The sequence below is a fragment of the Dama dama genome, chromosome 24 (genome assembly GCF_033118175.1).
Source record: "Dama dama isolate Ldn47 chromosome 24, ASM3311817v1, whole genome shotgun sequence".
NCBI lineage: Eukaryota > Metazoa > Chordata > Mammalia > Artiodactyla > Cervidae > Dama > Dama dama.
The window spans coordinates 21,090,349-21,112,935 of NC_083704.1; the positions used below are offsets into that span (position 1 = coordinate 21,090,349).

At 42.4% G+C, this 22,587-nt stretch overlaps 1 protein-coding gene across 1 annotated transcript in view; it reads left to right on the top strand.

Moving 5' to 3' along the window:
- ABHD5 (abhydrolase domain containing 5, lysophosphatidic acid acyltransferase) overlaps positions 1-22,587 on the top strand; it is a 39,750-nt gene that overhangs the window by 14,771 nt on the left and 2,392 nt on the right. The window contains exons 2-5 of the mRNA XM_061127912.1: positions 5,907-5,992; positions 8,511-8,883; positions 15,800-15,954; positions 19,900-20,011. Of these exons, the coding sequence (XP_060983895.1) occupies positions 5,907-5,992; positions 8,511-8,883; positions 15,800-15,954; positions 19,900-20,011 (726 nt within the window). The remainder of the gene's footprint in view (positions 1-5,906; positions 5,993-8,510; positions 8,884-15,799; positions 15,955-19,899; positions 20,012-22,587) is intronic.

Genomic DNA, 22,587 nt, shown 5'->3' on the forward strand with positions numbered 1-22,587 from the left:
TCTTAACCACTGGACCATTACAGAAGTCCCTCACAGCTCTTCTTATTCATGTATTCTCTATTGTTATTGGTGGCATCTCAGACAGAAACCTAGGAATCCTCTATTATCCCTTCTTTGTAACCAATTATCAAATTCAGACTGTTTTACCTTTTTTTTTTTGGTGATGATGAAATGCTTAAGTTTTATGTGTTCATTTGCTGAACTTTGACATACATACATACATCTGTGTAATCCAATTGTATATTAAGATGGAGAGCTTCACAGTCATCCACTTCTAATTCATTGCAAGCAGTACACTTAAGGTGAAGCAAAAAACTTCATATCATGAAGGCATATTAACATGCTAGGTATTGGGATAGAAACTGAGCATGCAGTGAGTCCTTACCTTCAGGGCTATTTTAGTTAGGTGAGGATACTGATGAGGAAATGTGAGCTTGAGGACACAACTTGAGAATTAAGAAAATAGAGCTTGATTACAGGAGTCCATCCTGCCACCTTGATCTAATCCTCTTTGGGTATGTGGGAGAAATGGAATCTAATCTGAGGTTGATAAGAGGCTAATGAATCATGGGAAGAAGAGGAGATGTGTATTCCAAGGATATTCAGGTCCAGGAACAAGAGGACAGGGAATGTTATATGTCTAGAGGACAGAGAATAAGAAATGCCAAAAATGACACTAAAGCTTCAAGTGAAAGGCTGGAGCAAGGCTGCAGGTCCCAGTGCAGCTCAACTGGAAGTAGCCTCACCTTTGAGACAAGCAGTTCATGTAAAATGACAATTCTCTGTCAATTCTTATCTTTGCGCTCCCTCTGAACCTTATATAAAACTCTTATTTTATGCCTCATCAGTGTTAGTGAATCATAGCTATTGTTGTCAGTATAATAACTACTATTTACTGGGTGTATTTACTCTACCTTGGAGCATACTTCCTGCTGCAGAAGACATGCAGCACTGGGAAGGCAGGTAGTAGGGGCACAGGTAACAGGAGTGATGCTGCTCCGGACTGAGGAATACCAGCAGCCACCGGAACCGCGAAGAGACTAGGAAAGAGTTTTTCCCTTAGAGCCTCTATTGGGAGGCTGGCCTTGCCAGCAGCTAGGTTTCAGCCCAGTGACACTGAATTCAGACTTCGGGTCTCCAGAGCTGTGACAGAATGAATTTCTGTGGCTTGAAGCACGTGGTAATTTGTTAGAGCAGCCTTTGGCAACAGTGCCCTTGTCAGCTCGCCACATGCACGGCATACTTCATTGTGTACACGTGCTCATGCCTTTCCTGCACGGGGGATGCCTGAACCGCCACTGCAGCTTTCAGAATATCTGCTGGTTTCGGTTCAGGATGGTGGAGTAGAAGGATGTGTGCCCATCTCCTCCTGTGAGAGCACCAAAATTGCAACTAGCTGTTGAACAACCATGGACAGGAGGATGCTGGAACCCACCAAAAAAGAGACACCCCACGTCCAAAGACAAAGAAGAAGTCACAGCAAGACGGTAGGAGGGGAGCGATCACAATAAAATGAAAATCCCAAACCCACCAGGTGGGTGATCCACAGACTGGAGAACAATAATGCCAATGAAGTTCTCGCACTGTTGTGAAGTTTCTGAACCCTACATGAGGCTTTCCAGCCTGGGGATCAGAAAAAGGGACTGGGAATCCCCAGGGAATCTGGCCTTGAGGGCCAGCGGGATTTGATTATAGCCTTTCCAGAGGACTGAGGGAAAACAGAGACTCCAGTCTTTGAGGGCACAAACAAAATTCTGAGCACACGAAGACCCAGAGGAGAGCAGCAGTAACCGCACCGGAGACTGAACCAAAGCTGGTGTTGGAGGGCCTCCTGTGGAGGCGTGGGTCAGCAGGGGCTCACTGCAGGAACGGGGGCACTGGAAGGTCCCCCTTGGTGTAAACCCTCTTAGAGTTCACCGTTAATCCTACCATAGAGTCTGTAGACCCCAGGGCTGGGTCGCCCCAGGCCAAACAACTACCAGGGAAGGAGTGCAACTCTACCTATCAGCAAATAATTGGATTAAAGCTTTACTGAGCAAGGCCCTGCCTGCCAGAGCAAGACCCAGTTTTTCCCATGCCAGTCCCTCCCATCAGGAAGCTTACACAAGCCTCTTAGCCTCATCCATCAAAGGACAGACAGAAGCACAGTTTTGCAGTGGCTAAAACAAAAAGTGTATTACAGAAAGTTAACCACGATGAAAGGAGAAGGCAATGGCAACCCACTCCAGTACTCTTGCCTGGAAAATCCCATGGACGGAGGAGCCTGGTAGGCTGCAGTCCATGGGGTGGTGAAGAGCCGGACACGACTGAGCAACTTCACTTTCACTTTTCACTTTCATGCATTGGAGAAGGAAATGGCAACCCACTCCAGTGTTCTTGCCTGGAGAATCCCAGAGACGGAAGACCCTGGTGGGCTGCCGCCTATGGGGTCGCACAGAGTTGGACACGACTAAAGTGACTTAGCAGCAGCAGCAGCAACCACGACGAAAAAGCAGAAAGTTATGTCCCAGATGAAGGGACAAGATGAGACCCCAGAAAAACAACTAAATGAAGTAGAGATAGGTAACCTTCCAGAAAAAGAATTCAGAATAATGATAGTGAAGAAGATCGAGGATCTTGGGAAAAGAATGGAGGCAAAGATTGAGAGGATACAAGAAATGTTTACCAAAGACCTAGAAGAATTTAAGAGCAAACAAACAAGAAACGAAGAATACACTAGAAGGAACCAATAGCAGAATAACTGAGGCAGAAGAATGGATAAATGACCTGGAGGACAGAATGGTGGAAGTCACTGCCACAGAAGAGAAAATAGAAAATAGAATGAAAAGAAATGAAGACAGCCTAAGAGACCTCTGGGACAACATTTAACACACCAACATTCACACTGTAAGGGTCCCAGAAGGAGAAGAGAGAGAGAAAGAACCTGAGAAAATATTTGAAGAGATGATAGCTGGAAACTTCCCAAACATAGGAAAGGAAATAGTCAACCAAGTTCTGGCAGCACAGAGTCCCAGGAAGGATAAACCCAAGGAGGAACACACTGAGACACATAGTAATCAAACTGACAAAATTTAAAGACAGAGATAAAATATTAAAACCAGAAAGGAAAAAAATGACAAATAACATACACGGGAATTCCCATCAGGCTATCAGCTGATTTCTCAGCAGAAACTCTAAAAGCCAGAAGGGAATGGCATGAAAGATTTAAAGTGATGAAAGGGAAGAACCTACAACCAAGAATACTCTACCCAACAAGACTCCTTCAAATTTGATGGAGAAATCAAAAACTTTTCAGACAAGCAAAAGTTAAGAGAATTCAGTACCACCAAACCAGCCTTACAACAAATGCTAAAGGAACTTCTCTAGGCAGGAAACAAGAGAAGGAAAAGACCTACAGGAAATAAACCCAAAGCAATTAAGAAAATGGTAATAGGATCATACATATCCTTAAATGTCATAATTACCTTAAATGTAAATGGATTAAATGCACCAGCCAAAAGACATAGACTGGCTGGGTTGATGAAAACATGTGCACCTATGCCCTTCCACTTACCACATCACTCTGCTTGACCCTCCCTAAATTGTATGTAATTATTTTATATTGTTAGTCATGTTCCAGTTATGACTTGCAGTTGTAATTATCTTTTATTTTTTGTCTATTGATTGTGAAAGCTGATAAATATCTTTTACTATTGTGATTACATAACTATGATCATAGTATTACTCAATACTATTGTATCATGATTGATCAACAGAAAAATAATAGAACTCCGTATCACCAAAACTAGGATCTAATAGAACCTGTCATCACTTTTTAAAATCCAGATGCATATCAGAATCATCTTGAAATTTTTTGAAAAGTACAAATACTCAGGTATTACTTTTTTTCTCCAGAGCTCCAGATATGTTTCTAATGTAGCAGTCATGTTTACAAACAACTGGACTATATGATGATATTTTACTTTTATCTAGTTTGTTTCATTTTTTGTATTTCATATTCAGTGCTCCCATTTCATTTAGTTTATGTTCTCCAGTTTCTCCATCTCTTCTTTTTTTTTTTTTTTTGGATGTTCTTTTTCAAGTCTGTATCAAGTGTAGTAGAAAAGCTTTTGTATACATTATATATATAAATATGTATGATATATGTATTTTAGAAACATTAATTTTTGCCTAATTGGAAAAATTATGGCATTTTGATTCTATTTGACTTAGTATGACTAGAATGCTATATTTTTAATTAAAAAATAGATAGGCAACAAGCAACAAAGTTTTACTGTATAGCATAGGGAACTGTAGTCAATATCTTGTAATAACCTATGATGGAAAATAAATTCAGAAATAATAAATGTGTATTTGTATAACTGAATTACCTTGCTCTGCACCTGAAACACTGTAAGTCCACTATACTTCAATAACATGTATTTTTTTAAAAAAAGAAAGAAAAACCCTATTTGTGAAGATCCAGTCCAAAAACAACTTCCTGATCCCTTTAGGGAGAATTAATCATTGTTAGCTCTGTTTGGTAACTGATATGCCCCAAGTGAATAGAATAGTTCTGTAAAGATAGTGTGTGCTTAATAAGTAACTGTAGAGTGAGTTCATTCTATCATGTATTAGAGTTGTTGGGTCTCCTGTTTCTTCCATTAGATTTTTTTTTTGCTTTTTTTTTTATTTTTAAAATTGAGATATAATTAACATGTAACATTGTTAAGTTCAAGATATACAGTGTGTTGATTTATCCATTTATATATTGCAGCATGATTCCCACCATAGCTTGGCTATCACCTCTACCATATCACATAATTCTCTTTTTTGTGTGTGGTAAGAACATTTAAGATCTGGTCTCTTAGTTATGAAGTCTACTGTACAGTATTGTTGACTGTAATCACTATGCCATGCATTCAATCTCCAGAACTTATTCATCTTCTAGTTATAAGTTCTTACCCTCACCTGGTTTAATTTTTCATCATTCCTCATCTTCTCGTCTCCATCCCTGTTGCCCGAGCCTTCATTCTGGCTGTTGCGTCTCATCTGGAACCTGCTTCCTCTTGTTGAATTCTTTTTCTCTCATGAGAAAGGTCACACTTTAAGTGATGCTGGTCAAGTGCCGAGCGCTTGGGAGCTGTCAGATGACCGCTGATGTCCTGTGTCCTGTCAGGATTTGCCTACGTCTGCTGCTGAGTCAGGATTTGAAGGCTCCCCGTCTGTTTGCTACGAGCCCCACTGTACCTTTTTCCTCACCTCTTGCCCAAGGCCTGCTTGCTTGTTCTCTGTTTAGCTATCTCCCACCAGATGCTTGGGACATTCTCATCATTTGCTGTTTGCTGGAATCCAAAGCTTTTAATAGTTAACCAGGTCATGCTATGGTAGATTGTACATGGGCCCGACCTCTGCATTTGTTTTAGGAATGTGTTCTACTCTTAACCATGAGATTTGAAGCCTTTTTTTTTTTTTTTAATCTCATTCTTTAATAAGGTTTCTCTTCTCTCTGCCCTCATAGAAAGTGTGTTTTATATTTGCTGTGAACTTGCCATTGAAATGATCAAACTCATGGTCTTTGACTCTTTGTACTTCCACCCTGATAAACTGTCTGGCAGTGGGGTGGGGGAATGCCTTTTTTCTCTCTTCTTGCTCTGTCCATTTTTAGCCTACTTGACTGTGTGGAGTGTGACTGTCCATGGAGGTAAGATGGACTTTGAGATCTACATGGAAGTTCTCCGCTTGAAGCTGTCTGTATCTCAGTACTTTATCACAGCACTCTGTACCTATTTGGTGGACTTGTCACCTGCAGACAGCTTCCCCATCACACAGTGTGCTTTCTATTCTGCTTTTCTTCCCCCTGTGCAGCAGTTGGGAGTTGAGAAGAGCATGAACTCACCTCTTTGTATTTTGTTTTGATGCTCTAGGTCAGGATGGCTAACTGGTTGGCTTCCCACATGGTGCCCTACGTCAACCTCACACCTTAAAGAAGCTGAAGAGAAAATTTTAAAATGTAAGGTTTTCTTCTTGTAAGTGAACTGAGCCGTTTACTAAAATAGGTCCAATATATTGCATTGCCTTGAAACTGAAGATAAGATTCTGTGGTGTGTTAGTTGTTGGCCAAAGAACTTGTTTTCCTTTTTCATGTCATCAGTAAGTATGTAAGTGTGGAAAGAAGTCAAGGGTTCTCAAACCTTTTGGTCTTGAAGTCCTTTTATACTCTTCAATTAAGAAGTACCTCAAAGGTCTTTGTTTAGTGGTTATAGCTATTAATAGTTACTGTATTAAAAATTAAAGCTGTATAATTTAAACTGTGGTAACTTATTAATTTACTTTAAAACCCTAGCAATAAATGCACTGCAGCTTAAATAACGTTTTCTAAAAATAGCTATTTTCTGAACAAATGTATAGAGACTAGTAACATTGTTTACAAGTTTACAGATCTGTTTAATGTCTGGCTTAAGGTAAGACCCCTGGATGTCTATATGTGCTTCTGTATTTAGACTGTTGGTCATCACTTACCATGTGTTCTCTGGAAGGCTCCACTATATACCCATCAGAGAATGAGAGTGGAAAAAACAGGTAACGTCTGAGAGTATTTTGAAAATAGTTTTGACCTGGGAAGGCCTCCCGAAAGGGTCCCCAACTCACCAGGGGTGCTTTGAGAGCATTCTGCAGGTGCTGTGGTGCAAGCAGCCTTGTCTATTGGAACAGATGGTGGAGTACAGCCATGTAACCTGCTCTAAGCCCAGGGCTGCAGCCAGGGCTTACAGGATCTTGGGCAAGTCCCTTTTCTCAGTCTCCTAGTTTTTGCCTATAAGAGGAAGTGGGTGTGGCGATCCTTAGAATTCTTTCTGGTTCTAGGATTGTAGGATTCTTTATGTTGACATTCATAGTAGTACGAAAACTTTTTTGTTTTTGTTGTTTCTTGTGAGTGCTGAAGTTTACCCACACGTGTACTCTCAGAGTATTCCTAGGTATCTGTGGATATACTTTCAAGTAATGTTCTTTACTGTGTAGTTTTGTTTAGAGGAGGAGATTAAATGGTGTACATCTGTGATTATTGTGTATGTTTGTGCAGGTACTTACACCTGTTTTTCATCCTCTCTGCCGCAAATGAATTTCGTTTGTAAATTTGAATGATTAAGGAATAAGTGACCGTAACTGGATATATCCCTGGAAGGGGACATTTAGCCTTTTTACATGGATTTTTAACATGAAACTCCATTGGGTAATCTTGTTCTCTCCAAAGCTGGGAAGGTTGTCATTGCAGTTTACTAAATGAAAAAATTCTTGTCCGGAGATTTTTTTTAAAACAGGGTGGGAGCGCTAGGAACTCATTTCCTGTATCTAATGAACATACTGATTTCCTCCTGCTAGGTTCTAGGGATGCAAATAGGAGAACTGGCCCCCGCTCCCGTGTCAGACACAGGAGCACAGTGAGATGAGCTTTCATAGAGGTCACAGTAGTTTTTATGAGAATACTCACACAATATCTGTGTTCAAAATGCCAGTGTGGTTGGGCTTGGCACTAACACCAGCTCACCTTCCTCTCCAGATTGCTGTCATTTCCCTTCACTCAGGTAACGTGGACTCTGTTAATATTCTCAACAGTTGCTGGGTTTCCCTTTCTGCCACCATGTGGGGACAAAACCGAAAGTGATTTCTCAGGTTAAAGTGCAGAAACTCGTGGCTCTCCGGTATTTGTCCCCTGCAGACATATATGCACAAATCTTTAAGGGATATATCTAAAGTGTAGCTGTTCAATTGATAATGTGAGGTAAAAGGATTTCAAATTAGTTCCATCTTTAGTCAGTTTGGGGGGAGATTTAAAGTATTTAGTCCTATAGCACTGAGGATAAGAACGATGTTTTATCTACACAACTGTGATTATTTATTTTCTCTGAAGTATTTACTTTTGTGGATCTGAACTCAGACTACCCAGCACTCACACTGAAGAGTTCCTTCCATACCCTGTGATCTTTTTCTACTAAACCTTGTGGTGACTTAAGATTTCAACACATGTTCAATATGCATGCTGTTAATCCTTCCCTAAATTCATGATGACTTTTTAGGAAAAAGTATTTCTTTTGAGTCTGACTTCAATCTTTAATGCTTAACCTTCAAGTGTTCTACACATACAAGGTACTGTTACTTTGTTATTGTCGGTAAAGCCAGAGACCTTAAAATAATGGATTCAGTGACCACTATGTCCCTCTCCAGCACCCTCCACTGATGGATGTGTAAGGAAGTCCAAAGAGCTAATATGGCTTGCCAGGAAACCTAGGACACAGGTACTTGAGACTTGTTTGAGATAGCTCTTCCTACTAAGGTGTGAGATATGGTCATTAAGAATTACCTGGTTCAATAAAATGTGTACATTTTTTTAAGGGCTGACATAATAAAGGCTAAAATCATGTAAATGCATACTAGATGGTTCCTAGATGATTAATTTCCAGTTGCTCTGAGACTACTCCCCTTCTCAGAAGTCATGAGGCTAAACAGAATTTCTCTTTTTATTTTCCCATTAGGTGTCCCCTGCACATACAAAAAAGGATCCGTTCGTATATCTAATGGAAATAAAATATGGACACTGAAGCTCTCTCATAATATTTCAAATAAGACTCCACTTGTCCTCCTTCATGGTTTTGGAGGAGGTCTGGGACTCTGGGCACTGAATTTTGGCGATCTTTGCACCAATAGACCTGTCTATGCTTTTGACCTGCTGGGCTTTGGACGAAGTAGTCGACCCAGATTTGACAGTGATGCAGAAGAAGTGGAGAATCAGTTTGTGGAATCCATTGAAGAGTGGCGATGTGCCCTTGGACTGGACAAAATGATCTTGCTTGGACACAACCTAGGTGGGTTCCTGGCTGCTGCTTACTCACTGAAGTACCCATCCAGGTGAGTGGGGGTGTCAGAAGAGAGGCACCCAAGCATCCGTTTCCAGTTCCCCTCTTTGGTGGTGGTTGCTGTCTGATCCTTCGAAAACAGACATTCTCTTAAAGGACCCTGTAGATCAAACAGCCACAGCTGATGGCCAGTTTAGTAGCAGAAATAATATTGTCAGGTTTTCCTGTTATATTTGCTATGTAGGAGGCTTGTAAAAGAACTTTTTATTTATTAGAATGTACACAATTTAAGCCACAAGTAAAAACTGTTGTGTTGTTACTATTTACTTAGACCTATAGATCCAGCAGGCTTTTCCTAGCCTTTTCTAGGTTTCAGGAAGCAGCAGTAAGAAACCAGAGAAATTAGAACACATAGGCTCTTGTGCTGTCTTTATGGCTTAGAGGAAATCACTTAACTCTAAATTTTAGTTTCCTCATCTCTAAGGTACAGAAAATATACCCACATTATATCTTGTAGCATTTTTATTCTACTGTGCCCTAACCTTTATTGCTATAGAATTTTTTTTCAGAGTCATTAAATTAATGATTGTTTACTTCAGAATCTTTGTAGTATCTACGCCTTCCTTTACCGTATTTTCTTATGCTGTTTCCTATTATTTATGTTGCTAATCTGAGAGGAGGTCACATTGGAGTGCTCAGAAAATAGAAGCAAAGCTCATTTTTGTTTTGTTCATCTTTTTGGAAAGAAAACAAAAAACTGTCAGCATTTTTGTGCCGCCAGTGTATTTTTCCACTGGAGTAGTGGACTAATCCAGAATTGTGACCGACTTTGACGCTGAGCTCTGTGAATGGGATGACGGTCCTTTTCAGAGGCGGGGGTGCACGTGTCGGGCTGTCCCGTGGCAGAACTGCGGTTGTCCTGTTCACACAGCACAGTCCTCTCCGCGCTGGAGGGTAAAGCGGGCTTGTCACCGTGCAGGTCTGTGCACTCAAAAGAAATCCAGATATCCTTCTTCTAGTTGGCTTTTTGGGGATTATTGTCTTTTATCAAGTCCTACTCTCAGTGATGAACAACTGCCTGTGTTTGTGGGGAAGGAGCGATTACTGTTCTGGTATAATGCAACATGGCTGTCTGTGGAGGTTGGGCTTCCTCTGGTTCTGGTCAGGTATTTATTTTGTTTTTATCGGAGTGGAATTACTTTACAGTGTTGTGTTAGTTTCTCATGTACAACAGTGTGAATCAGCTCTGTGTACACATGTATCTCCTCCCTTCTGAGTCTCCTTCCCAGCCCACCCCGCCTCCCACGCCTCTGGGTCATCACAAAGCCCTGCGCTGAGCTGCCTGTGCTGTATAGAGGCTTCCCACCAGCTGTCTGTTTTACACATGGTCAGTGCTGCCCTCTCAGCTCATCCCACCCTCTCCTCTCCCTCTGTGTCCACAAGTCCATTCTTGTTGTCAGGTATTTATTATGTCTATCTTGTGGTACTCATTCCCTGGAGGTGGGACATGGCACTCCGTGGGCCAGGCTCTGGTCATGAAACCATACGTCACAGGTTCCTGTCCCTTCAAGGCTATCTGCCATTTAGATCACTTGGTGAGATTTTCATTTGCAGTTGGGAACTGCTCTAAAGAAAAAAGCTACTTCAGTGATTTAGAAGGGAATAACCACTTGAAAACCATCTATAAAAGAGAATAAGGGAGCAGAACAAGTATGTAAAATAAAGCCAGTGATCCCTGCATTGAACTGACTACGGTTTAGAAAATGATTCTTGAATGCTTGTGCCTAATAAATCTGAACTACTGTGTGAGGACCAAGAATCACTAAGTATTAGCAATGGATGAATGAGAGAATGCTTGAAATAATTAGCATGTTTAAATTGGCTGCTTGCTGCTAAATATTGAGTGAAACTCTACAGAATGTGTTGGATATGAAGGCCTATATTTTTTACTGCATAAAAATTGAATCTTGAAACACAAGTTGATTTCAAAATAACAAGGTTCTTCGGGTTTTCAGAGATCCCAAGTCATGAGTGAAGGCCAGTGTGTTTTTTTCTTATTACTATTAATGGTCCCGACTTGTGTTAATTTCTTACCTTACAGAAAATTTTCCTCCTCCATCCTGACCAAGAAATTCATTCAAATTTACATAGAAGATCTGATGTTATGGCTAACTGAACAATTCAGCAGATTCACAGATCCAGACATAGTTAAAAACAAGTGATGGCCACCTACATGTGTTCATAATTATAGCAAGCTCACAGTCAGTGAGGTTTAGCATTAGGTGTTTCTTCAAGTTTCACTCATACTAAACATCCGGGTGGTCGTCAGGGTCACCATCTGTGTGATCTGAGAGGTTTTACCTGAGCCAGAAAAGCTGCTGGGTGGTATATACATATTTCCTCTGGTGCAGTAGCGTAGTCTGTTTTGTAAGGAACTGCCTACTCTAAATGTCACTTATCCAACTTTAACTTGATCCAAGTACCTTTTTAAAAACTTTTGTTTAGAATTATTTTGAGAGAGAGGTACAGAGATTCCTTATGTAATCCCCGTTCCTACATGTGCACAGCCTCCCCTACAAGGACCATTTTTATTATGCTGTTGTGAGTTTAAAATAAATCTTTGCATTTCAGAAAGACTGGTGGGAGGGTGAGAGGAGAGGGGAAATGGTCTAATAGAGACCAAATGAAATTCAGTTAATTTCCTTCACTCACTGTGCAGCTTGTCTTTTTTTTTTTTTTTTTTTTTTTGAGTGGACTTTGAGAATACCACTTTCTGCTTTGCTGCCTCAGGTATGACAGATATAGTTTTCATCATTTTTCTCCTAAGAGAACCACATCTTTTTAACTTCTGTTGTTTCTATGCATGGAGGAAAAACCCACAAAGGCAACATTTTTTTTTTGCTTACTGGGACTTAAGTCCCAATCTATACATATTAACCCTGTCTTTTATGGGCAGTCCCGTTCTTTCATTCTTGGTTTATTTTTATAGGACGGTTTGGGGAGAAGAGTAAAAATTCCCAGTTTAAAGTACTTGTTTAGGGAGAATTCCAATAATAGAGAACAAGTGAAAACTGATTTTTCCCAGTTTTTGGTACATTAGGTCAACCTGTGTGCTTGATCTCTATGAGCAGCAGAGTGCCTCTGTCCGTAAAAGTTGTCCTACCTTGTGGCAGTGACCCCATATATTTCCCAGATTCTTGATACTGATTATCAAGAATCAGTACTCAATGATTCAGCAATTGTGATACTTGATGTAAAAGTACCTGGATGGCTGATTCATATCAATGTATGACAAAACCCACTGAAATGTTGTGAAGTAATTAGCCTCCAACTAATAAAAAATAAAATAAAATAAAATAAAAGAACCTGGCTGAACCCTCCATTGAAATGCCAGTGTTGAATGAAACACCCTAACATTATAATCTAGCAGGTTGTGTGTTTAAATAATGTTGAGTGACTTTGTGTGCCTGTAAGGCTTACAGTGCTTTGGGGGGAGAGACAGAAATAACCTCGTGAGTAGCATGCCAGTTGTGAGGTCTCTTGATGAATACCTGGCCCTGTCTCAGGGTCCATTATGGTACTCTAAAGAGGTACAACTGGAGCTGCCGTGGAGGTCTCAAAGGAAAGTAGCAGGAGAGCATTCTAGGCAGTAGGGACAGAAATCGCAAAGGGCCTGTGCTAGGGGGACACCTGGGCCATTCTGGAAAAGCAGTGTAGTGGATGGGCAGAGAACTTACGAACTGATTAATAGATTATTCCATATGGAGGCACATACCCCTTGTTCCTTCCCCCAAAATGACCTTAGTTCATCTCGATTCTCATACCATGATGTGTAATAGATAGACAGGTTGCCTGTGATTTTACTTGTAGATGGGTGTGCTGTATTACAAGCAGGAACCACTCACTGAGTGAGGTGTCCTGGGCTGCCATGCTATACCACAATATCTTCTTCATCAAGCAGTGTCTGATCACTGCAAGGCGGCCACAGAGGGAGAGTAAACCAGCAGAAATAGCCAAAGATCCCATCTCCTTTCTTTCATCTGTGTGTTCCTTTTTAATTTGCTTTTACTTCTGGCTCCTGCCACTCAGGATCCCATGGGCTTCTCCGATGGCTCAGTGGTAAAGAATTCACCTGCCAAGTAGCAGAGATCCAGGAGACATGGGTTTGATCCCGGGGTCAGGAAGATCCCCTGGAGGAGGAAACAGCAGCCTGCTCCATTCTTGCCTGGAAAATCCCATGGACAGAGGAGCGTGGCAGGCTGCAGTCCACGGGGTTGCAAAAAGTTGGACATGACTTAGCAACTAAACAACAACAACTCAGGATCCTGTACAAAGACAGTCTTTTTTATAGGTATTTGTCATAAACTAAGGAAAAGTACACTATGAGAACTTCTATTAACTTAGAAAGTGTTTAACAAAGAGATCATTCCAAGTCACAACCGAATAGGTTACATCTGGTCTTTTTCACTCAAAGGTTTTCAGATCATCTTGCTTTTGATCTTGCCTGGCTGTCTCCTGACCATGTGGAGCTGGGCTGAGCGTTTCTTATTGGTTCCTCTTGAGATGAAAGACTGACTGTTCTACTTGACCCAGTTAGAGGTATTTAAGTTCATTGTTCTGTGCTGCATCCTCCCCTCAGTAGCTTGGAACTAATGGGAAATACCTGGGGCTAATTTCATCTCAAGAATGTCTCATTTGTGTACTGACTTCTTTCTAGTCCTTTTCCTTGCTTCTTAGTAGGTCCTGTAAACTCCTTTGTACATTTTGGTTCTGAGTCTGGCTGTTTTGTTGTATTATTACTGGCTGGTGGCTGACTTTATGTCACATGAACGTCTGGTTTGTATAGCCTTGTTGGCCTTTAGGCTTAGCCCTTACATGAGCATGTTGAAGCAGGTGTTATCTACTTCTTAGGCCTGGAGGCTGTAATCTGGTCATCATCTTCAGACTCAAGACCTACTGTAATGACTAAGCTGGAGAAGAATGCTTCTTTATGTTTTGAAACCAATGAACTGTTCTCTTGTTCCTGCTTTGCTGGTTCTTTGTTTTTCTTGTAGTTTGCATTAGTCTCTGAATCTCAATAAAGATGTCTGATAAGCTGACTCACATGCTCTCTGGCTAGACCCATTCTTTAAGCCTAGATGTGAACTGACAATCCCATCAAGCTGTCCTCTCTGGGATATTAGAAGGTGGGTTCTGGATTACTATATGAGTTTGGATCCCAGGTAGAGCAATGGTAAAGAATCCACTTGCCAGTGCAGGAGACACAGGAGACACAGGTTCAATCCCTGCGTCGGGGAGCTCCCGTGGAGACGGAAATGGCAACCCACTCCAATATTCTTGCCTGGAGAATCCCATGGACAGAAGAGCTGGCCGGGCTACAGTTCTTGGGGTTGCAAAGAGTTGGATGCGACTAAGTGACTGAGTGCGCGCGCGCACACACACACATTAAAAGTAAATAATTCCTGTCAAATGAGTCACACAGTACATCTCAGCTTTCTTCTCATGGCATGAGATGAAAGATGGGGCTGAGTATTCTCCTAGAGTCCATGGAGCTCTATGCTCTGGGTCTGTTCTCTGAAGCTTTCTGTCTGAGAAAATGCTGTCATAGCAAAGTACTCTTTACTAACTAATCTGTGCTGACAAAAATACTAAAACTTTTTATTATTTATGTATTTGTTCTGGCTTTTCTGGATCTTGGCCGCTGTGTGGGCTTTTCTGTAGTTGCAGCGAGCAGGAGGTACTCTCTAGTTGCAGTGTGTTGGCTTCTCGTTGCAGTGGCTTCTCTTCTTCTGGAGCACAGGCTGTAGGCACATGGGCTCAGTAGTTGCGGCATACAGGCTTTGTTGCTCCATGGCATGTGGAATCTTCCCAGACCAGGGATCGAACCCATGTCTCCTGCATTGACAGGTGAATTGTTTAGCACTGGACCACCAGGGAAGTCTGGAAATAATAAAACTTTTTACATTGGGAATAATAGCTATCTGTTCCCATATTCTGGTTTCTTTACCTTTCTATTTCAATTGTGACTTAGGAAAGGGACTTCAGAATCAGTGTCAGTTCATCCTTGGGAGATCTTTGCTGGCATTTCTTGGCTGTTTTGGCTACAGTTGAATATTGTTTTATGTCAGGATATTTCTGTTTTGTTGAGGATCTTGATGATGTGTCGTACTGTGTTGCGATCATGAAGACATGGTTCTGGTTTTCCCTCATCGGAAAGATGCTTCATTAGATGGAAAAATTAAAACTCTTGGTGCTGCAAAGCAATTTGATATGGATTTGAACTGAAGCTATTCTATCTCTTTAATCAGTAAGGAAAGAATTAGGAACAGAATCTCATGCCAGGATGTCATGATGTTATGGGTAGGGTACATGTGTTCCTGTTCATCAAACTGAAATCCCAAACTAGGGGGTATGTTTTCGGCCCATAGTGTTACGTTATTTTCGTGTTTGTGAAAAGTTCATTCAAAGTCCTTTTGAATCCACCCAAAGTCCTAATGCTTCTTAAACTTGTAGAATGATTTGGTTCATAGGAAATAACTATTGTTGGTGCCTGAAGTTATTTTATGAGTGTAATATTAATCTCCAGTCATTTCTGAAGTGTCAACCTTGAGATATATGGAACCATATCATTTGCCAGAGTGTAGCTTAAACAACAAATGCTGTCTTTTCTTGATTCTCAAGAATAGCTACAGTTATCGTATACCCTTTCACACATCCATCATCCATTATTATCTACATTTACATGGAGTAAATATGAAGCCCTCTTTCTACCAGACACCTCTCAAATCCTACCAGATCTCATCAGTTTACATATAATAAGAGGAAGATGTAACCTGTTCAGTCCTCAGTTTTCTCTTCAATGCCAGGTGTTTGAAGGAGGTTCATTCTGCCTTTATAAATCGTGTAAGTTCTTTGTAGTCCTGGGGTGAATGTGCCAAATGATCTTTAGTCTGTTCTTTCCCGTACAGGGTTAGTCATCTCATTTTAGTGGAGCCTTGGGGTTTTCCTGAACGACCAGACCTTGCTGATCAAGAGAGACCAATCCCAGTTTGGATCAGAGCCTTGGGAGCAGCGTTGACTCCCTTTAACCCTTTAGCTGGCCTCAGGATTGCAGGGCCCTTTGGTGAGTGCTTTTATATCTGTATCCTGTGTGTGCGTTTGTGCTCAGTTGTGTCCCACTTTGTGACCCCACCCACCAGGCTCCTCTGTCCATGGGATTCTCCAGGCAAGAATACTGGAGTGGGTTGCCGTTTCTTTCTCCAGGGGATCTTCCCAACCCAGAGGTCAAACCACATCTCTTGCATCTCCTGCATGGCAGGTGGGTCCTTTACCACTGTGCCACCCGGAATGCCACATATCTATACCCTGGGAGAGCAAAATGTTTATAGAGAACAACAGAGGTGTACTTGCTGATTACCATTGTTAGTTAAAATCTTGAAAACAAAAACAAACCTTACTTTTTCTCCTCCTTTATAAAGTACCGGTCAATGCCTAAAGAGGACTGAAACCAGGCTCCTCTCCTTAAAGAGGAATCTTTATACGGTAAACATTACAGATTATTAGCAGGCAGAGGACATGGAAAATGCTAAGGCTGAGGTTAGGCGACCTTGAACATTCTGAAAAAGGCCAAGCCAGCAGTGTCATCGGTAGTGTATCTACTAGCCTGGGGCATGGGAGGAGGTGATCTGTTGGGGCCTGTAAGCAGCTGATGATATCCAGCTGACAGGTTACAAAGCCAGACCTAATTGACCTGGGATAACAACCATCACTCAGATTCCTTTCTTGCCCCATACTGTTAGTGTTTAGAAGATAAAGTCATTCTTCCCTACAAAGATTTGGGGAAGTCTCTGATTTAAGTTCATTTCACTCTTGACTCCTCTTTCTCAGCCTCACTCACCTCGTTGTCACAGATGGTGACGGTCTGCACCTCTGCCTTTCCCTCTTACGGCTTGTGTCAGTGAGAAAGGCTTTAGGCTGGAAGTAACAGAAGACCTCAGCGGCCTAAAGCAGAAGGCCTTTTATTGTTTTCTTAACAGTCTGGAGGCAGGTGGCTTTAGCATTTTTTTCTAGAAGCTGGCTCCTTGGTGAAAGGGTCTGGGTCTACGTATGTGATTCTCTTGACCTTTTACCTCACAGTTCAGTGGCTGCTGTTACAGAAGTGTCGGCTCCTCAGGCAGCACTGTGAACAAGAGGAAGAGAAAGCATAAGGCTCTATGTCGGGGAAGAAGGTCGCCCCTGGGAGCCCGAGCAGGCTTCCCCGTGTGTCTCTGCCCACTCCTGATGTTCTTCCGTCAACCAAGAAGAAGACTTTTCTGTGACTAATCAGTCATCCTTCATTGATTTCCAGGGGTTTGAGTGAGGGACCTGCTTTCCTGGGCATGTTGCTGCCTAACTGACACACAGAAGTCAGGTTCGCTTAGTAGGAAAGAAGATTGGCGTGGCGGATGGGCGAGGGTGTGGCAGTAACTGCTGTGCAGGTGGCTGTAGACTCTGCCACCCTACGCCCAGGCCAGCCCCTCCTGTCCCGGTGCCAGCCCTTTGGGGTGTGGACAGCAGCGGGACGCAGGAATGAGAAGAGGGCATAGAGACTGAATTGGTGACCACACCACATGCCCTCAGTACTGATGTAGATAACCTCTCTTCACCAGGCCAGTTCAGTTCAGTTGCTCAGTCGTGTCCAACTCTTTGCAACCCCATGGCCTGTACAAACCAGGCTTCCCTGTCCATCACCAACTCCTGGAGCCTACTCAAACTCATGTCCATCGAGTCGGTGATGCCATCCAACCATCTCATCCTCTGTCGTCCCCTTCTCCTCTCGCCTTCAATCTTTCCCAGCATCAGGGTCTTTTCCAGTGATTTGGTTCTTCACATCAGGTGGCCAAAGTATTGGAGTTTCAGCTTCAGAATCAGTCCTCCCAATGAACATTCAGGACTGATTTCCTTTAGGATGGACTGGTTGGATCTCCTTGCAGTCCAAGGGACTCTCAAGAGTCTTCACCAACACCACAGTTCAAGAGCATCACTTCTTTGGCACTCAGCTTTCTTTGTAGTCCAGTTCTCACATCCATATGTGACTGCTGGAAAAACCATAGCCTTGACTGGATGGACCTTTGTTGGCAAAGTAATGTCTCTGCTTTTTAGTATGGTGTCTAGGCTGGTCATAGCTTTTCTTACAAGGAGCAAGTGTCTTTTAATTTCATGGCTGCAGTCACCATCTGTAGTGATTTTGGAGCCCCCAAAATAGTCTCTCACTGTTTCCATTGTTTCCCAGTCTGTTTGCCATGAAGTGATGGGACCGGTATGCCATGATCTTAGTTTTCTGAATGTTGAGTTTTAAGCCAACTTTTTCACTCTCCTCTTTCACTTTCATCAAGAGGCTTTTTAGTTTTTCTTCACTTTCTGTCATAAGGGTAATGTCATCTTCATATCTGAGGTTATTGATATTTCTCCCGGCAATCTTGATTCCAGCTTGTGCTTCTTCCAGCCCAGCATTTCACATGATGTGCTCTGCATATAAGTTAAATAAGCAGGGTGACAATATAGAGCCTTTACGTATTCTTTTCCTGATTTGGAACTAGTCTGTTGTTCCATGTCCAGTTATAACTGTTGCTTATTGACCCGCATACTGATTTCTTAGGAGGCAGGTCAGGTGGTCTGATATTCCCCTCTCTTAGAAGAATTTTCCACAGTTTATTGAGATCCACACAGTCAAAGGCTTTGGCCTAGTCAATAAAGCAGAAGTACATGTTTTTCTGGAACTCTTTTGCTTTTTTGATGATCCAGCTACTCTACAGGTAGCAATAATGTGGAAAGTAAAGGATGAGAGGAAATCAGGAGATAATGATGGGGAAGGGAAAGGCCGAGGAGGGACCTTTAAAGCCATGCCCTCTGCCTCCCATTGGTGCTCACACAGGGTGGTGAGGGTAGTATAGAATGTCTCCTGCATCATGAGACTCCTTGGTGGAGCTGTGTGGTTCCTTCAGAGAATCAGGGAGGCAGGTGAAGGAAGCAAGTAAGACCTTGCTACAGTAGCGGGCAGTCGCAGCAGAGAGGGAAACCAGTCAGTCCTTGGGCCCTAGAAGGGAAAACAGTGACTTGATAAAAGGTTCCTACTCTTCTTCCTCTTTCCTCTGGGGGCCCTGCCCCTGCCTCTCATCTCAGGGCTGGGACTGTGGGAGCCACTGTGGATGACCTTAGTGGGCAGTAAGTACTGCTAGTGTTCCAAGAAGAAAGTCTGAATGCATTTTCCCAAGAAATATTTATATCCCACTTCACTTCATTTGGCTTCCCTTGTGGCTCAGATGGTAAAGAATGCCTGAAATGCAAGAGACCCGGGTTCAATCCCTGGGTCAGGAAGATCTCCTGAAAAAAGAAATGGCAACCCACTCCAGTATTCTTCGACAGAGGAGCCTGGAGGGCTACAGTCCATGGGGTTGCAGAGTCGGACACAACTGAGTGACTTTCACTTCACTTTACTTCATTTAGATGCTAATGTGTTGTAAATGTGGAAAAGATATAAATTATTAAGTTAATTTTATGGTATGCCTTGTCATATTCACCTGCCTTTATTTTCCTACAAAAACAAGTTTTAGGCAACTGTTTTTGACCTCCTGAAGCATATCTGTAAGTCAGTATATGAGAGTCTTTCATTCTTATTTTAATCTTTCCTTAGGGAACTTGAGAGCAATTTCTAGGATCTGTGCTTTTTTGAACCTAAAATGCATGTTTGAACATATGCATAATATGGCATTTAATATTTATTATAGAAGCAAACACTGAAATCTTCTCTTGTTTAGTATCGTTTAGTGACTCAATCATGTCTGACTTTTTGCAACCCTGTGAACTGTAGCCAGCCAGGCTTCTCTGTCCTTGGGGTTTCCCAGGAAAAAATACTGGAGTGGGTTGCCATTTCCTTCTCCAGGGGATCTTCCTCACCCAGGGATCAAATCTGCGTCTCTTGCACTGGCAGGCGGATTCTTTACCACTGAGCCACCAGGGAAGCCCCAAAGTCTTCTCTGCTAATATATAAATTAATTACAACTTAAAATGTTTGTTTCCTATTACATAGGTTTAAGTCTGGTACAGCGTTTAAGGCCTGATTTCAAACGGAAGTATTCTTCAATGTTTGAAGATGATACAGTGACAGAATACATCTACCACTGTAATGTCCAGACTCCGAGGTAAGGGTCTCGATTCTAAATTTACTGTGTTTGTGTTTTAGACTTTTCTTTTTTGAAAATGTGTGAACAGTCCAGGAGATATTTATCAGTATGTAAATGACTCAATTTTAAAGGACAAGTAGTTATTAATTTATTCATCTATTCATGGAGGACCTGTGATGTAGAACACTGTGCTAGAGTCTGATGAGAGATTAAAAAGTCAGATGTACTTTCTTCCCTTAAGGGGCCCATGGACAAGTTGAGGGAAGTCTTGGTCTTGGGTGTCTTGTTAAGGTGACCAGAGTTGAGAGATCATAAAGAATTTCAAATAAAACAGTGTTCTCAAATTGAATATGAATGTTGTACAAAAAAGGAGCGCTGGTGTAAACAAAAGTAAATGGTCTTCTATACCATAGATCTTCTTAGAACCATTTATTATGCCAAAAGGTTTTAAATCTGCCAGGCGTGTGGCAGAGACAGGGCAGCCTTTTCAGGTTCGTTTGCTGTTGGCACCCCTCTGTACACAGCACCTCTTCAGTCCTGTGCGTCAGCCTGAGAAACACTGAGAGGGGAGAGGGGGTGGGGAGTCTGACAGTGATTAGGGGAGAGAGCACAGTAGCTAGAGGAAGCAAGAGAGCCAAGCAAAGGTATAGCTTATTAAAAAAAAAAAAAAAAGACTTCTAGATCTCAGATACAAGGTATGAGTGGAGAGAATGGAGCTTGAAAGTCTTGAGGAGCTAGGAGGAGCCCCAAAGCCAGAGCCTAGAGTCGGTAGGCAGAGGATCGAGAACGGAGTGTGATGATGAGAGCTCTGGTTTCCGTTCTGCGTTCTGCACCAGGATTGTTGAAGGAGTTTATCAGAAATGTGATGTCTGAACCCTGCCTCTGAGACTGATTGAGCAGTTCTGGGCTGCATCTTTACCAAACACTTCTGATGACTCCAGTAGAGGTGGGCCATAGACTATACTTTAAAATGTAAAAATGGCTACTCATCCTTTCTAAGATCCAGACTTGGGTGAAAGGCTGAGAGGTGAGATGCAGAAATAGCTCCTTCACTTTCTTTTTCTTTGCCTCTCTCACTTCTCTCAGGGCTTCTCTGGTGGTCAGATGGTAAAGAATCTGCCGCCAGTTCAGGAAATCTGGGTTCAATCCCTGGGTCAGGAAGATCCCCTGGAGAAAGAAACGAGAACCAACTCCAGTATTCTTTCCTGGGAAATCCCATGGACAGAGGAGTCTGGCGGGCTGCCTTCCGTGGGGTTGCAAAGAGTCAGACACAACTGAGCAACTAATACCACTTCTCTCAAAGAATATGTACACCTACTTTATTAGAAAGATTGAGGCCATGAGAGCACTGGAGGTATAGCTGTAACTTCCTTTTTTTTTTTTTTTTTTGATAAAGTAGGTTATAGGTTGTCTGCCAAAGGGAAGGGAGGCTGGAGAGGTTTGGAGTCCGCAAGTGACTGATGTTTTGTGGCTCACCAGGCACTTGACTTGGGTAGATTAGGTCTGAACGCTTGACTGACTTGTCCCAGCAATTGTCAGTGGCCTGTTCCGGGGAACTCATCTGTCTGTCTGCGTGGTCTCACTGTTTTGTTCTTCACCTGCTCACATTTCACAATCACGTGTGCCCATGTAGGCCTAGTTTGTGGCCTGTCCTGTGGTGGCACTTGAATTCACAAATGGCCATTCACAAGTATGCCTCGTACCACAGAGAGCAGAGAAGTGACCACAGAATGGATCTGTCTGAGGAGTTTGCCAGATGTTCTGTATTCTTTTATGTGACAGTCAGTCAGGTGTGGCCCACATGAGAAGACATAGGAGAGGCTCGAGAGAACAAAGTTTCGTATACTCACGGTTCCTGAAGCGGAGTCACTGAGGAAGGCTCACAGTAGATGCAGCAGGTTTTGATCAGGTGGTAGAAGACAGGCATGAGGGGAACTCCAGGCAGGAACCTTTACTGGGTTTTGCGGGAGAGGCAGGCAGCACAGGGTGGGCAGCGTAGGATAGACTGTTTAAATTACTTCAGCAGGCTCTAAGATATCCAGATAGTTTCCAGTTTGGCACCTGGCCCTGGGATGACTAAGGCAGAGGAACATCACCTCCTGGGATGTGCAGGCCAGACAGAAGAGGCGCAGCTCCATGTTAGTTTGCATATAAAGGAGTGGTCCCAGCTGAGTCCTTTGGTATCTCTAAAAATAAGTTAACCCCAAGAGGCAGTCTCTTCCCAGCCAGAGCGATTTTTAGGGGGACTTCCCTGACAGTCCATTGGCTAAGACTGCACACTCCCAATACAGGGGGCTCAGGTTCTATCCCCAGTCAGGGAGCTAGATCCCACTTGCCACAACTAAAGATACCAAATGCTGCAGCAAAGATTGAAGATCCCGCATGCTGCAACGAAGACCCAGTGCATCCAAATAAATAAATATATGTTTGTTTTTTAAAAAAAGATTTTCAAAGGTGTCAAACATCATAATATGCAGAAAATTAAAAATATGTAACAGTTCACAAAGAATACTTAATCTGAATTTGTTCTTATCTTGGTGTTGATGTTGCCATTGTAGGTAAAAAGCTGGTGTCATGAACCTGTGGAAAAGCTG